The sequence below is a fragment of the Centruroides sculpturatus genome, unplaced genomic scaffold (genome assembly GCF_000671375.1).
Source record: "Centruroides sculpturatus isolate CEXI.00-Female unplaced genomic scaffold, Cexi_2.0 scaffold61, whole genome shotgun sequence".
Taxonomy (NCBI): domain Eukaryota; kingdom Metazoa; phylum Arthropoda; class Arachnida; order Scorpiones; family Buthidae; genus Centruroides; species Centruroides sculpturatus.
In genome coordinates, this window is record NW_019384572.1 from 1,264,248 (window position 1) to 1,281,679 (window position 17,432).

General features: G+C 26.3%; 1 protein-coding gene and 1 long non-coding RNA gene across 5 annotated transcripts in view; both read left to right on the plus strand.

Moving 5' to 3' along the window:
• LOC111624230 (potassium voltage-gated channel protein Shal-like) overlaps positions 1-14,930 on the plus strand; it is a 28,092-nt gene extending 13,162 nt beyond the window's left edge. Inside the window, exons 3-5 of one of the 4 annotated variants that reach the window (XM_023367044.1) lie at positions 10,022-10,204; positions 10,497-10,652; positions 11,371-14,930. In XM_023367044.1, the coding sequence (XP_023222812.1) occupies positions 10,022-10,204; positions 10,497-10,652; positions 11,371-11,634 (603 nt within the window). In that variant the 3' untranslated portion in view covers positions 11,635-14,930. The remainder of the gene's footprint in view (positions 1-10,021; positions 10,205-10,496; positions 10,653-11,370) is intronic. The other 3 variants (XM_023367045.1, XM_023367046.1, XM_023367047.1) reach the window with 3 other exon arrangements.
• A 1,216-nt stretch (positions 14,931-16,146) lies between these two features.
• LOC111624232 lies at positions 16,147-17,000 on the plus strand. Its single transcript, XR_002756539.1, has 3 exons — positions 16,147-16,294; positions 16,397-16,578; positions 16,908-17,000. It is a non-coding gene; the product is annotated as an uncharacterized LOC111624232 (long non-coding RNA).
• Positions 17,001-17,432: the final 432 nt, after the last annotated feature.

Sequence of the window (17,432 nt, forward strand, 5' to 3'; positions counted from 1 at the left end):
TATTATAATTTACATTATAGTGTATATATGGTTCCATTATAAATTTTTCTAAATGTCAGTTATTTTTTTTTTAATAGGCATAGAAGTATAATAAATCTAGATAAGGATTTTAAATAAAATAAAGCCGAATACATTTAAATAGAGGCGTAAAAGTGTTATTATTTAATCAGTTGTAACAGATTTCTATAGTTTATAATCAATACTTTCGATAAATGATATTTAATTCATACGAAATTAAAATTTGTTTTAATCTTTCCTAAAAAAATCTCTAAAATTGCTGAAATATTAGTCATGAATCTTATATAGGCGTTTCATTTGTAGTTTTTATTTCATTTATTATTTATTTATTCATTTTATCTATCTGATTTTTCAATTCTTTTCTTTGTAGCTAGTTTTTCTCTTATTTCTTCGAAACATTCTTCACTCGTAGTGATCATTTTATCTAACACAATGGACAAAAATAAATTCTAAAAGAACGAAATTGAATTTTAAGAAGGATTTAATGCTCTTTTTTTTAAATCTCAACACATTTTTAACTTTAATACAGTTTGTGTTCTATATACTGGTGATATAACATTTATATTGGTTAGTTGTTTATCCAGTCAATGTTTTATTGAAACGATATTCTTTTTTTTTTTTTTTGTTAATTTCAGCAATTGTTCTGGAGAAAAAAAAAATGTATATGTTTAATTTTCTCGTAGGATAATACTAAATATGCTATTTTCCGTCTTGTTTCCTTACCATTGAGCTTTAAGAATGATATTTTTCTACATAGATTCGAAGCTTTTCGAATATCTACGAAACAAATTACTTTATGCGATAAACGAACCGTAACATAAAGAAATCCACAATCTGTTAAAAAATAAAATATTTAAACTAATTATTTTTTAAATGAATATTTATTTTAAATACTTTGCAAAGTACTACTTTGAAAGGGAAATTTTCTAAGATGGATTTCTACATTTTTCTAAACTTAAACATTCTGCAATGCACTTTTTCGACATTATGACACAAATTTCTAGTACGAAGGATAAACTTCTGTAAATAAAACATTTTCTAGAGACAATAGAACATTTATCAATGTCAATACACCAATTTTTATTCAGAAAAACCTTTTTCATATACTTCAATATGAAGTGAAGTACAATATTTCAAAGCTAAAGATACTAATTTATAATTCGATGAAGAAACATTTTGTTTCCTATGCAGAGTTTTATACAAGTGGAAACATATTTTTGCTTATTCTTTTTTGAGAAAGTAATGTTTCAATGTTATTCTTTTCAATCTTTTTTTATTAAAAGATTTCGTAAGCAATCTGTAATAAGTAAATGTATCACATAAAAATCAATTCTACGAGAAAAAAAGCGAAATATTATCGACATTTTCCCTTTAGATTAATTCCATTTTCACAAGAAGAGCGATAGATTCCGCGCAGATGATTTTATTAACGTCATTGTTTTATTTACTTTTAAAGAAAGAGAAACTTAAAAAGTTTCCTTTTCTTTTATATTGATATCTACTCTCGAAATGTTATTTTTTATGATATAATATTTATCCTTTCTGAAATGATATTTTTTTCAGACTGAATTTAATTTATTCATTTTTTCTCACCTCTATTGGTAAAATATATCAAATTTGTTTTTATTATTCTGCATTTTTCTTGAATAAACCGTCTCCTATATTTTTTATTAAGTGTAATCAAGCATTGATCTTCATCCGAGCATTTTTCATTCAGAGACCTATATTTTACAACTGTCACGAAACTATTTCATTATCTAAAAATCCATGCTAAAATGCTGATAAACGATTGTTTCTTTTACATCTAATTATAATTAATCTTAATTATCGTAATCATTTTGATCCTCATTTTCTTTGTGTGTTTACCCGTTTCTATATTCCAGATTTCTTTTTATTCAGAATTATAAATAATATTTTTTACATTTATTTCAAAATATAAATATCAATTTTAAAATTATTTGTAAGATATAATGTAAAAATTTTAAAACTCAAATTGACTTTAATGGCCGTTTAAATTAAAATTTAATTTCCTAATAATTTTTATTATTATATTAGATGCTATTCTTACTTATATTTTAAAAAGTATTATTATGGAGAATGAAGGAATATTTGATAGTTTTACGATTTAATATCTATTATCTTGACCAAAGATAATTTCTAAACTGCAATAATCTAGCAAAATGGGTCGTTTCGTGTGAATGTTTAACCATAAAATAACTTTCGGGATTAAGTTTTGAACCATTTTAGAGGCTAAAACTTAAAAAATCACCTGTCTGAATTTTTAAATTGCATTCTTCTGCCCTACTTTTGTTTAAGCACGTTTATTGTATAACTGAATTTATAATATAATCACATTTACTGTGTATTTCTATTATACGTGTGTGTTTGTTTGTATATTTAAGTAGACATTTATTATCTTATTATATATATTTAATTATAAATTTTTAATTTAAATTTAGTTAATTATAGACATATTTATACCTAATTTAATAAACAGAAAAATATTTATTACATTATTATTTAAATTAGGGTGTATAAGTAACTGAAAGAAAATGTATGGAATAGCTTCAAAATGGTTACTGTTTAGAATCAAGAATCGGTTAATCTTTAAAAATTATTATATTAGCCCAGAATATTTCAAATTATAAATTGTTCAATCTTCTAAATAATAATTGAATTTTTGAAATTTAAAATAAAATTTTTTTTAATCTTTGGTTTAGATTTGGTAAGAATAGTCCTGTATAAATCATTTGCAATAATAATAATTAAAGTTCTCTTAATAATATTTTAATAAAAATGTATAAAGTAGAACAATTTAATTGGTTAGTATCAACAGATTATCAATACTTAAAATTGTTTTATTTGGGCCTGTTTACAAAAAAAAAATGGCCTTCCTCTCTATTTCTTTAAAGATATTTAATTAATTTATGAAATTCAGTATGACTATGTTATTTAAAAGAAATGAAAAAAATTTTATCAATATTTTTGGATAAATTTTTAAAGCAAAATTAAAAATGTTGAGATTCTCTTATTCTAAGTTGCTAACATATAATAGAAACAGTTAATTTTAGGGTTTTTTAAAGATATTTCAATAATGTTTTTGGTGTAAACAATTTCAATATTAATCATTGATTATGCGTAATTTTCTGCTATCTTTTCGTTTATAAATGCTGAATTAGATTAATAAATATTGATTTAATTCATAAAATATAGATTTTTTTTGCTTATTTTAGTTATAATTAATCATCTAAAACATTATTGGCGTACTTATAGAATGTATTAATAGTTTCAAAATTCTTATTTTAGTTATAGAATTTGTTTCGTTAAAAATCATTCTGTATTCAATGACGTAATTTCTGATCAACTTCTGGCGTCACTATTTCAAATAAAATTTCTACTATGACGTCAGTAGTTTGTTGCTAAACGGAGTTAAGCATACGTAGTAGAATTAGATTGATATTCTCTCTCTCTCCAGTTGGCCTGCATCATTATTATAGATTATATAGAAGTGAAATTGTTTTCGTTCGATTGTCCTGTAATACTGCATTTTCAGAATTAACATTCAGCAAATACTATTCTTAAATTCCAGATGTGTCTCGTCTGTATTCTTCGTCTTAACATTCTGATTTTTGTTTTTTTAAATCTATTTTAATATCTTCCGAAGATAAACATTCTCTTTCCATTTGAATTAAGATTGGAAAATCTAGAAAATTTTATTTACTTTAAAATTATGATGAAAACTTTTCTATAAAAGCTTTTAAGATACGATTTATTTTCACAAGAGAATATCATTTTGATTTATCAACTGCCATCATTTCATATCGCCTATTAACTTAATAAGATATTTGTTCTCTCCACTTCTCTTTATAACATTATTTTAACTTTCTCTTATCCTCATCTAGTTCTCGAGTAATATCTAAATTCCAAACATTTTCTAGGAATGTCAGAATTTGATAATTATCGTAGACAATGTTATATTTTGAACATTGACTTCGTTACATTTGTTTGTTCTTCGAATTTATTTTCTCTAACGTATTTTATAACATTATTTGCTGTATACATATTAAACTGGATTAAATCAATATTGTTCATGTTGGATTAAATCAATGTTGTTCATAAAATCAATTAATTTTATTTTTCTTAACGTATTGATTCTCCGAATCAAGTAAGGTATTTTTTTACTTTTTTTCTATTTTCGATTCATTTTATTTCTTACATCTTAAACTCTTCCAGAAAAATTTAAATAGCATCATCTATTTATTCCCTAGAGTTTAGATTTGAAAAAAATGAAAGGTAATTTGTGACATTATCGCTGCAATTTTTGTTTTGTAGCTATTTATAGATAAACCAATTAAGAAAACATTTTCCAATTTATTTACTTTTTCTTGTAATCCATCATGTTTGTCAGAAAGTAAACACGAGTTATCTGTGTAATCAAGAGCTTCCCAATACAAATTTCCTGTTTTTTCGTATTCTTCGTCAAGATTCCTAAGACATTTCCATATTCAAATCGACTAAGATAACAGATAAAAGAGGAGATAAAATGTTATTCACACTGTCAACCAGAATTAATTGCTAAAACAATTATCAGCTCTGACATAATTATATGCACTCTTATAAAGCTATATTATCATTTCAATTATCTTCTCGAGAAATCTATAAATACGTAACACACGCCGAAAGAGACTATCGAAGCGTGAATGTTTAGAAATCAATGAATTTCAGTATAAAGAGTGCCGTTATTATGTAACCTATTTTACTGTATTTACATTATATATACATATCTTTTTTCGTAAGATTAAGCGAGAAATTAAAATATCCATTTGAAAATACGTTTTGAAGCGTTAAAAATTGCTTAATTTAAACGTTTAAAACTAACCAAGCTGAAATCTCAGAACTTAATAGGCCTATAAATAATAGATAAATCGTATAACCTTATGACGATTTGTTGCTAATTAAGATTAAATATTAGGCCTAGAATAATTTACGTCAGATTTAGTCGATTAATTGTTTTTGTTAATTTCTACTCTCATATGCAAATTCCGATTCTAGTTTAAAGATCTATTTCTGTATTAAAATAGCCTGTGACATGACTGATATCCACTAAGTCATATAATAATCATATGTAGCAGGTATACCTAACATAAATTATGAACAGATTTCATATTTCGAGTCTCGGTTGAATTAAATGATTTAAAGTTAATATTATGGTAATAGCTAGATATATTTTCAATTAAACGAATGCGGTAACATAACATAAGTAAAGATAAGACTGTAAAAAAATAGAAAAGAAAGACAATAACCGTCGTAACATTTTGTCATGTAGGCTAATGTAAGGTAGGGGTATCATCAGAATCTATTTAGTTCAAAGAATATAATACCAGACTTAATATCCGTCATGCTAGAGCAACCTTAACATGTTTCTTTACAAAATCAATAGCGAATAACTTGCATTTAAATTTATCCGGATATAAATACAAACGATTACTCTGTTTAGTTGGGATAAAACTAGGGAAGAAAGTTTCCTAAAGGATAAACTAGACGTTTTTTTCCTCACGCTTCACTAAACTTACTGTTATAAACTATCACAAATGATCATTTTGAGCGTGAATCGACGATAATTATGTTCTAAAACGTGTTAAATTAATTATAAGTTAATATTTTTCGATGAATAAGGCCAAATTTAAGATTTTTGAGCTATTTAATTTTTTTTAATTTTTATTCTAATTGGAAATAATTTTAATTTATATATTATTGAATTATCCTAAAACCAATTAAATTGTTACCATTTAGATTTGAGAAGCATTAAATCATTCTAATTTAAATTTATCCAACTTATTAGATTGTTTTCAAAGCGATAAATCATCTTCATTTTGATTTATAGACATCATTAATCATCCTTAAATGAGTTTAGAATTATTAAATTACTGTTATTTAGATTCAAATTTTGTTAAGTCATTTTCAATCCAATTTATTTCAGTTGTTAAATCATCAAATAATTTTAACAATATTAAATTATTCTCATATATATTTATAGAAATCATTAATCATCTTCACGAATTCGATATCATTAAATCTTTAGTTGGATTCATTTGGTGGAATCATCTTTAAATTCGCATTTGGATTCAAAACTTCAATGAATCATCCTCATATTTATTCATTCGGAACAATAAATTGTTCTAAAATGGGATTTAAATTTATTAAATCATTCTGAAATATACGTTTCTCTCTATCTCTCTCTTTCTTCATTAAATTGCCATCATTTCGATTCAAAATCGCTAAATCACTCTTATTTGGTTTGAAACTCTCATTAAATCATTCTGAAGGCGGATGATTGAATGATTTTTGAACGAATAAAAGCGAATTTAGAGAAAATAACATTTTATTATAAGAAAAGATTGAGATATTTTGAATCAATATATCGCTATAAAAATTTATATTCTGACAAAAACATCATACACATACAAGAATGCGTTTCGGTTTAGTTGTTTCTTTTTCTCTCGTTTTCTTTTTCTACATGAAAAAAATCTAAAACAAGTATTAGAAATATTCAAATAAGTTTTATTTTTTCCTGTCTCGATGACATTTATAGCACAATTGGAAGTTAGGAAAAAGAAACAAAGAAAAAGAAGAAATCTTTCAGTTCTCAAGGACACAAAATAGCAAAAGAAATATTTACTTTATCTAGTGTATATATTTAAATAAAAGTTATACAAACCCAAAACTTTACAATAGTTAGGTCAATTTGTTTTGTGATATTAAAAAAGAAAAAAAAATGAAACGAAAGATGCCAAGAACGAAAGCCTTTGACGTAAAAACTATTTTAGAAAATGAATGTTTGCAAAGATGGAACGACTTGTAGCAACGTATTTAATGCTAATTCAAAAATTGTACATTTGTAATCCGTTTAAAGGAAAGATTAAACGTGTATGTCAACTAATAAGTGTAAAATCTAATCACTGGGCGTTGTCTGTCATTCCATTCTTAACTAATTAGTTATCGAATGTTTGGATAAAATTAATGACCGATTTAATTGCTTTAAACATTGTAATGATGTTTTTAATTCGATTTTTCTCACTAAATTTTTCATTAAGTATAATTATTTGATTGTCAGGTTTAAGTATTTTTTCTAAATAGCTACTTAATTAAAATTTATTTTCTTCTTAGGAAATTAAGAAAACTTTAGTCAAATTTCTAGAATATAATAAGTGATTCCGGATAGAATCGCATTTTGACTAAGTGTCTTCGCGTTTAAGGATTATTTTATAAATTTGACTCTGTTGGAAATTTTCCAAATCGATTTTCCGCCTGATAAACAGATAGATACGTTCGTTTTTTGTATATTTCCCAAATTAGCTTTTGATATGTTATTAATATAGTGAAGCGTTTTGGTTAAGTTAAGATTTAGGGGGGAAATATGTTTGTTGGCAAAGAGAGAGCACAGTACAAGAATTTTAGTAGAAGCGATCTGAATTTAATGAAACAACTACATCTAAAAATCAATAAAATTCAACTTAGCTTGAAAATATAATCAGGATAAAGTGAAGAGTGCATAAGTACAATTTTTGAATTAATGATTAAAATGTGTAAATTGATTTTATTATTTTTACTAGACCGAAAATATAACAAAAATGTGTAAGCATTTTTAATTTTTCAGTGTTTTAATAGTCTCGATATGTCTAGCTCAAACCGCAATTAAATTGCGGTTTAAACTAGAGATATTTGATCGTAATAAACTCCGAATATTGAATTTTTATAAACAATTTGAAATAAAAATAAGAGAAAAATTATTTTTATTAAATATAATTTGTAATTTTTTTAAAATAAATTCAGAGTTTTTGAAGTTTCGAACATTACTAGTAGACGGGACATTTTTTTTTCGTTTTATATGTTATATTTTAAAATGAAACAGGAAACTGGAATAATAATACTAGGGATTGTAAATTTACCGACTTTTTCATTTACCGGTAATTCGGTAAATGGAAATTAAAATACCGGTTTACCGGTAAATTACCAGTAAATTTTTTTCTTGAAAAATAAAATTAAGGTGATAAAAAATATAATTCATTATGATTTCCATTTCACATTTTTATTTCAAAGATATCAAATATAAAAAATATAAAAATTAAAGTGTTATTCTAAACAAACTATAATAATAAATATAAAAATAAACAGAAATAAAATAATACAGAAAAATAAAAATACAACAGAAATAATATATAGTACCTAATACCATTTTATTGATTACCATTTTTTAAAATTAACTTCTCAAGAAACTTAAATTATTTATAGTCTTATCTCCTAATTTTGATCTAATTTTTGTACAAAATAATTCAGATCACGAGAATACCCTTTCTGATTCAACACTTGTTGGAAGAATGGTCATTAAATTAAAATTAAACAAAAACTATCTCACATAAAATTAATAATGAGATATATTGTTGCTTACACTTACCTGTTTTTTTTTCCAATGTCCCTTTAGCCTATTTAAATATCTATAAACACAATATTTTCTACATAGAAATTTCTAGTATGGATTTTTCATTTACCGAATTACCGGTAAATTTTTGAAATTTACCGGTAAGTTTACCGAATGTTTTTTTGTCAATTTATCGGTTAACCGGTAAATCGGTAAACCGGTATACAATCCCTAAATAATACATAAGATATTCAAGTAAATGTAATGCTATATCAATTATTTAATTATTAGATATGGTTTTTTTATAGCGGAAAAGAGATTGCTATAGGTCTATTCATAAGTTATAGGATGTAGGAGGATAAGATGGAAAGTAACAAGGTCTTAAACGAAGAAAAATCTACTTTAGGAATTAAGGATTAAGAGAAAGGAAAGAAAAAGAATATATCAGTAGATTTCTAGTGCTTTACGAAATTCAAAAAGAGAAACATTATATCTATTAGAATTTATTCAATCGGTAGAATAATCTATCATTAAAAAGAAAAAGAAAGAAATGGAAAGATTGTCGAGAAGGATATAATACAATTAGGAAATGGGACATAATGCAGGAAATACAGAGTGGACAAGTTAACAAGCGTGGTTTATTAAATGCGTTAAATCAATGTATATCAAGGCTAAGCCGAGCAAACAATGACGAAAACAATAGAAAATATATAGAACGATTCTAAATTAAGCACGTAGCCTACATTATTAAAGTTTAAACAATAAACTCTGCAGGTCTATCTGTCACATCGCGTAAAATTCGAACTTTTTTACGTCTTTATTTCCATGCTTTTCACATTATAAAAACTCTTTCCGTTTTAGATAGAGTCGTTATCTAGAACGGAAAGGGTTGTTGGAGATTTTTGAAAGATTGAAAATATCGATTCGTTTTTCTACATAATTTAGATTTTTATGTTCATTTGAATGAGCTTTCCTCATCCGAATAGTTTTTATTTTTAATTTTATAACGGAACATTAATTAAATTTGCAATATAATATTATCTTTTCCAAGTTGAGTCTCCATTGGATTTAAGTTGTATTTTTGAATGGACGAGGCTTTAGTTATATCTCCTATAAATAGTTTAGACGATAAGAACAATCCAATGACTCAATTTAACGATACAGAATAGAGTCTCAGTTAAGATATGTTGACTGGATGATCTCTTTAATGGGTCACTTATTGTAGACTACTTTTCATCAAATGCCTTGGCTCTTAGAAAATATTTCGAATCTTCATTTTGAAAGAAATAAAATTAATTTTATATGTTTATTTTAAATATTTGAAAAATTCCGTTACTTAAAAAAGTTAAATGCATTTTCTATTAGGTATTTATTCTTCTAACTTAAATTTTGATGTAGTTGAGTTAATGCGTTTCTCGAAGCGTTTAAAAATAGACGATTAAAGTAGGAAGGGAAAAAACGTGAACGTGATTGACAGAGCAAACATTTAAGGAAAAAAATGATACTCTTTTTGACTTGTTTATTAAGTATAGATTTTCTTTTAAGCACGATTTCGTTTCTAACTACATTTTATTTATTTAACAGAAAGCACGAATGGCCAGAATCCGTATTGCAAAGGTTACGAGTGGAGCGGCATTTGTCAGTAAGAAGAAAGCCGTGGAAGCGAGGTTAGCTGCAAGGGAATGTGGACAAGAAATCGAAGAATCTGCCGAAGATATCTTTGAATTGCAACATCACCATCTTTTGAGATGTTTAGAGAAAACGACGGTAAGTCGATCGATGTATCCGCAACAGATTACCATCATTTCTTACATTTGCTTGGTGCGCTTTCGAAAACTTTTCTTATTTTCGACAGTTAACATACGCAACCGAATAAAAAAAGAAAACATTATCGTACTGAATATCGATTCTGTTTTGACCTTTCTTAGAAAATCCTGTGTAATTCTTTCTGTCACGTCAACAACTTCAACCTCCCGGTTTCCATTTCTATTGATTAATTGATAGTAATAAAATATTCCTTTCATCCTGACACCTTCTATCGTTTAAAAATCTGTTTCAGGATCGCGAATTTGTAGAATTAGAAGTACCTTACAACGGTCAACCAAATAGACCTTCCTCCACACCGCCATTATCGCCAGCTCCATCTTTATCTTCCCAAGAGAATAATTCGTTTCAGACTTGTTGTGGGAGACGTTGGAGTAAGAAGAAATATCAGGCAAGTGTTGCTTTGTCTACTCACATATATATTTTTCTCCCGTTTGAAACTATCGCAAATTGGAATTTGCGAGCTTCCAAATTCTCGAAAACCCTTGCTATATTTCTTATGAAAGTATTGATAATTTGCCATTAAATCAATGCTGTTTGCGGTCTTCTCGTTGAATAGAAAAACCTTTCTTTTGTTATTGGACAAAATACTGTTGCACATTTATAAAATACGGTGCATTACATAAGCAATTTATTGAAGATCGTAAAAATTTATTTTCGTTTATGCATGGCTTGTAGATATTTTACTAAAGAATGTTTTAGTTCCATCTTAAATCTCAATTTTGCTGTTTTTCGTGGTTTCATTATTTTAAAAGTTTGCTTCTTATATTTCAAAAATATAATAAACGATTTTCTGGCTAATTTTTCAAAACTAAATAATCTCTATTTACGTATAGTTTTATTGCGTTTTCTGTTGCATAATTTATTTTTCAAGGCTATAAACCAGAATAGAACTGCAATGTAGGTTAGTAGTCGAATATAGCAACTGAATATGCTATGATAATAATAACCGCGTAACGAATTTGAATAAATAATGTTGTTTTCAGTATTAATTGCCAACTAATTTATTATTAGCCGCTTTTTGTTATTATGAATTGAAATGATTTTATTATAAGCAAATTTAAGCATTGTATTAATTGATTTCATAACTCTGGGATTTTTCCGAACAGCAGCACACTCCAGCATCGGTGCAGGAAGAAGAATTGAATGACATTCAAGTGCGCGTTCCCAATAGAGCTCCTCAAACGAGTGATTTTCAGCAGCATCATATCATCTCCAGGTCCAACTTGAACAATCCGGTTCCCGTGGTGACCACAATGTCCACCCTTCCCATCGGAGGATCGGTTACAACCACAGTCATCACACCAAGCTCAAACTCGGACGCAGACCCATCGGTACCTGTAACCAGTCAAGTACGCATATCAACGCTTTAATTTTTTTGTGATTGGATACGTTTATCCGGCCGATATGACCTTTCAATTACAGTATTGAACTGGTGTTTACAACCAGATAATCCTTTCCGGCCACACCGTTAATTCCTACCGTGGAAAGATCCCCATCCATATCATTGTACAGTGTTAAAAATCTGCAGTTAATTCCTCTCTTATACACGAACCCACAAACCGACTTTCTGCTAATCAGCATCGAATACTGTTATGTAGTAACTTTTTCAAAGTTTACGCCCCGTTCCTTGTGATCCTAAAAATAATAGAAAGGAATGGTTCATTGTAAATATAGCACTTACAGTTTCACGCCCTTCCTAGAGAACTACAGGGTCGAAGAGGAGACATTCCAGTATTATTTAGTATGCAATAGGAAAATGATATAAGGAACGAAGCCAAGTGTCGAACTATCAGAAGATCCTAGAAGTGATATAAAAAATTGATCAACTTGTAAAATATCCTTTCTGTATAAATGTTTTTTCTTCAATTTTTTCTCTCTTAAACATGGAAAAGACATCTCTATCTAGTACATTCGTTGTTGCAGACAAATTTGTGTCTGCATTGGTTTACCTTTCAAACAACTAGTTCTTAGATATCTCCGCAAGGTTATACACATTTTAGGCCTCTTATGCAGGCTTTCTTTACAATTGCTTCTATGAATAAGTGCTGCAGGCTAATAGAATTAGGATTAAAGACTATTGCTAGCACATCCAGTGCTTTTTGTACTTTAAACGAGATATCTTAGTACGTTGTCAGTGATAATTCTTTTTAATTTAATGTGTTTCAGGACTTTTAAAAAATAACATTAGCTATTTACTACTAGACGTGTATCATTCCGTTTGGTAATTTGTGTCTCTGTCAACAGCCATAGCCATCTTTAGATGTCAAAGCTAGTTCTTTGATCATCAATTTTTTGAACGAATCTCTTTGTGGGCGCTTTCGAATTGGAATTGACCTGTTCCTGTTAATACTCAGCAATATGCAGAATCAGTTGTTAAAAATATGATCACATTCTAGTTTTATAAAAAAGATAAAATATAATAAACGATGTCTTTTGTCCTTTTCTCAGTTCAAGATTGTACAGTACAAAGTTGTTGGATGTACAGGTTTCAAAGCTTATTATTTTTTCCTTCACTTGTTCGTTGATTGTTTCTCTGTTTTTATTTATTTAAATGGATCGTTTTATACCCTTTTATCTACAGATGGAAATAGCAGGACATGTATAAAACTCGAGGAAATTAATACTAGTATTTGTCCGTGTAAGCAAGAATGATATCTAGTGACTTAGGTAGAAGATTAAAAAAAAGAAAGGCCTAAAGGCTTTAAAAATAATACAGAAGATTAAAAGTATATCTCTACAAGTGAGATGTTATAAATTTTACATACATTCTGTGCCTGGTATGCACACTGCACTCGTATTTGCACACTGTGTATAAACAAAACAAGTGCATAGAGTGTGATATAATATATATATATATATATATACAATGAAACAACACCTTTATAAGGAACTCAGGTGAATATATATATATACAGATATATAAATTAAATATATAAATATATACTGCCTGCAGAAACAAATATAGAATATAAATTCCAAAAGAGCTTTTCTCAAGAGAATAATAACTGGAGCATCGCACCTCTGGAAAGGATTTATCTGTCGAAGCGACAGACGACACTAAAAAAATTACCAAAATAATATTGTTAAGAGCTGTTGATGTTTGATTGAAGTTATGAGGAGTGTTGCTGTTGTAAAATAATGTTGAAAGTTTTCGCTTTATGGGATTTAGACTTTTTTATTCGATATATAAAATGATAAAACAAGATAGATTCGGATTCTGATCTTGTTCTCTCAGGAAAATGCTGTTTAAAAAATAAACACAAAAAAAAGAAAAAATGATTTCTCTACTTATTTTCGCAATATTCTAATGTTCGATACACATTTGTCATCGTTGTTGTTGTTTTTGTGAAAATTTTTCTTCAAATTTATATTCAATTGCGGCGAATGAATGAAATTCGCGAACAAACACTCGCCAGGAAGATAGTTTATCAACTTAGTCGATTTATTTTGGATTGATAAAAGGAAGAGTAGATTGTGGTGAAAGTTAATATTAAAACATTTAGAATATATACAAATATCCGCAATGTACTGTACATAACATCAAAGGCACAGAAGATTGCTCAGCACCTTGCAAATGTCCGTTTGGGTGACATAAGAGTTAGGCAAGAAAATATGCTCATAAGAAAATATAGTTTAAAAAATTAATTAACCGTTGTTGTATTTTAACAATATACAGCAAAACAAAATAATATTTAACTAAAATCGAGTGATTGTAAAAATACATCATTTTTAATATTGCACTATTGTTACTGTGATTTACAGTCGAGAAGCTAAAGTCGGTGAGGAGTGTGGTATATAAGTTATTAAAAAAACAGGCTTCTAGATCAATGAAGAAAGTAAAGTAGGACACACCAAAATCGTTCCTTTATTCTACTTGCAATTTTAAATTCAAACGTAGTTTGATTCCACCTGTTTATGTCCGAATCATCTGCATTTCTAGACAACCATTTTAGATCTTCCTTCTTTAAACGTCGTCGACGAAGGCGAACAAGGAGTCTAAAAAGTATTTCACGTTTTTGGGATATTTGTGAGTCACCTTTGCATTTTTAAATGCGATTTACAGCTCTTTAATAAATAAATAAAAAAGATCATGTATGAGTGGAACCTTGATCTATACTTTTTACCAATGCGGTTCTAATTTAGTTTTCTACGATTTATAAAGAGAGGCCAACTCTGATTTTTACATAAAATTGGAGTTTTATCACCGTTTCCTATTATTGTTTTGCTATTATTATTTATTATAATAATTATTAATAATATTAATTTTCTTGTTCGATGGCTCCGGTCATTAATACAAACTTATTTATTTATTTTAAATAAATGCAATTCTCTGAAGTTAAGACAATCGTGATTGAAATCAGTCGAAAAAGGCTAAGTTTTCGTTTGTAATAATTTCCTTGGCTCAGGATTTGTTTTGTTACGTGATTTTTGATGAATTCATCTAGTTAACTGTTATTGTAAATAACGTTTTTCTGTCGGTCTTCAAATAAAGAAACAAAAAAAAATAAAGAAATATATTAAAAAAAATTGTGATTATTAAAACTTTTTAATCGCCTTAAAGTTGGAGTTTAGATGTAAAGAATAATCTATATCGAAATTTGTTATAGCCCGAAACTATCCTGAAAAAAGAAAGAGAAAAACTGTTAGTGGTAGCGAAAAGTTCTGTTGATTGTAATTTATAATAATGTTATTAACTAAATATCTGAATGAAATTTAGTTAAAATTTCAATTTTTATTAAAAATATATCCTATTTTTTACAAGTTATTTTTGTTTTATTTACAAATATTTCCTTTATTAAGTTTTTTGTAAGAGCATTTACTTGTTTATTTCCTCATAAATGTACTTTTCTATACATTCTATTTTTTTCACATTCATTATATTCTTATTAATTTTCTCGTGAAACTTTATATATATATATATATATATTTATATTACATAAATTTATATTTACCTCTACATATATTTTCGTTTTTATTTTAGTTTTTACTTATTTTTTACATTCGTTTCTTAACGATTTCTGTGCATAGGTAGTTCATTTCCTTAACTAATTATTCATTTTTCCATTACTCAAATCAATTATTTATTAAATGAAAGAAAAAATATTATTGATAAAATCAATCTAGAAAACGAGGATTTCAAATGTGACGTAAAAAACATTGAATATTTAAACCATCTTAACGACAAAGGATAAAAACACACATGTATATATGTATATAAAACACATATGTATATATATATATATTCGACTATAGAATTTATATATAGAAAATCTTTAGAAACATTTCGAGTTTTTTATAAGCTTAATGACTTTATTAGATTTAGATGTTTAGAAAATTTATTCAGAAGCGATCTTAATCTCATTGGATATCGTGCTACTAAATAAACTCATTTCTTTTAAAGCATATTAGATGTTCACGTGATGAATTTAGATTTTTATACTAACAACTTCATCTACTTTAAGTACGATTTTATTTATTCCGGAGCAAAGAAAAATAATTAGAAGAAAAAAAAAGCTTATTTGAAAAATTGCTATTGCTTTCGAAAGCAAACAAATCTTTCAATTGAAATATTTTATATAAATGAAGTTTTAAAATTAATTAACTTATTTAAATATATAAAAGTCAATTAATTAATTATTAGACATATAAAAAAAATCATTTCTTTTTAAATTTCTTAAAATGAAATGCGTTAGATTTTCTTTTAAAAAATTTCAAATAAAATAAATTTACTATTAAAAAATTTTTTTAATAGAGTTTTAGACGGATTTCCTTTGCTTTAATTACAACGAAGAATAAAAATATAAAAAGTATAAAATATATATAATTTACTGCACAATATATAAATTTATATTTCGCACATTTATAGCTTTATGTTAAGGGAATAATGGACGATAAGCAGTAAGGCAATAAATAAATGATAAAATTTGGTATGTCAACCGAACATTAAAAAGACTTATGAAGAATTTAATATGAAGTCCATCGTTCTGCCAAAAAAAAAATTAATTAGAAATCGTTAGGTATGAAATAAAGGTAAGTTCGGAATACAAATAAAGTGTTTCAATTAAATTTCTAGTTAATTTTTTTTGTCGTTTAATTATTCGTATTTTTGTGACGTTTTTAATATTTAAATAGATCCAGAATAATTTTTAAAATGCATCTATACTAAAACGAAATTATATTAAACGGAATTATTCCAGAGAATAGAGAAATGGTTCTCTTCAAAAATGAGTTTATTTCTTTTTACGGTGTTTTAATTATCTGCGTTACACATGTTTAATGTTTATTTTAAATGCAAATCGTGATAGATGAGACGGGTAAGCTAGTCTCTACCTTATTTCCTTCTAGAATAAAACATTTTGTCAACTATTTAATAACTAAAAACTATTTTATAATTATAAAACATTTATTTCTATTATTAATTCTTAAAATTCTTTCTCCATTTTGTCTGTTAAAACGAAAATAACAAAGAAAATTTTTACGAAAACACCTAACTAAACTATTTTATTTCTGTATTAATTTTTTTTAAACAAATAATAATATTAATTAAATAAATTCTTTTATCTGTCACAATACAGTACATAAATTACTTTATTTTAATAAGAATAATAATTTAATTAATTATAATTTTTATTTTATATTTTAGATATATCTATTATCTAAATCTATTCATTATTATTCTATCCATTATCTATTCATTATTATGAAGTAAATACGGAAGCAACATAATCAAGAAACGAACAATGTAAACATGTTAATATTTAAACAGATGTATTAAAAAAATAAATGGAATTTTAACAATATATAATTTTTATTTTTGTTTACAGAACAATATAGTTCTATACATTAAACCATGAGTATTTTATGCTATATTTAGTTTCGAGAAATATATCTATTTATTTCTTTTAATCTTAATTAATTATCAGCAGACATTGGTCTAACTTATCTCTGATCAATATCTATTTATAGTGTATAATTTCCAAAGATATGGGTCACGACTCTTTCAAGAGCAAATAAAAAATTCTTCAAAATGTTACACACTGTTCGATATTATCCAGATATACATTTAAATATCGGAATATATATTATCGATATTTTTTTACAGAATAAAAAATTAGAGAAAAAATAATAATAATAAATCGAGTGCTGAATTTTTTTTTATTTTAAATAA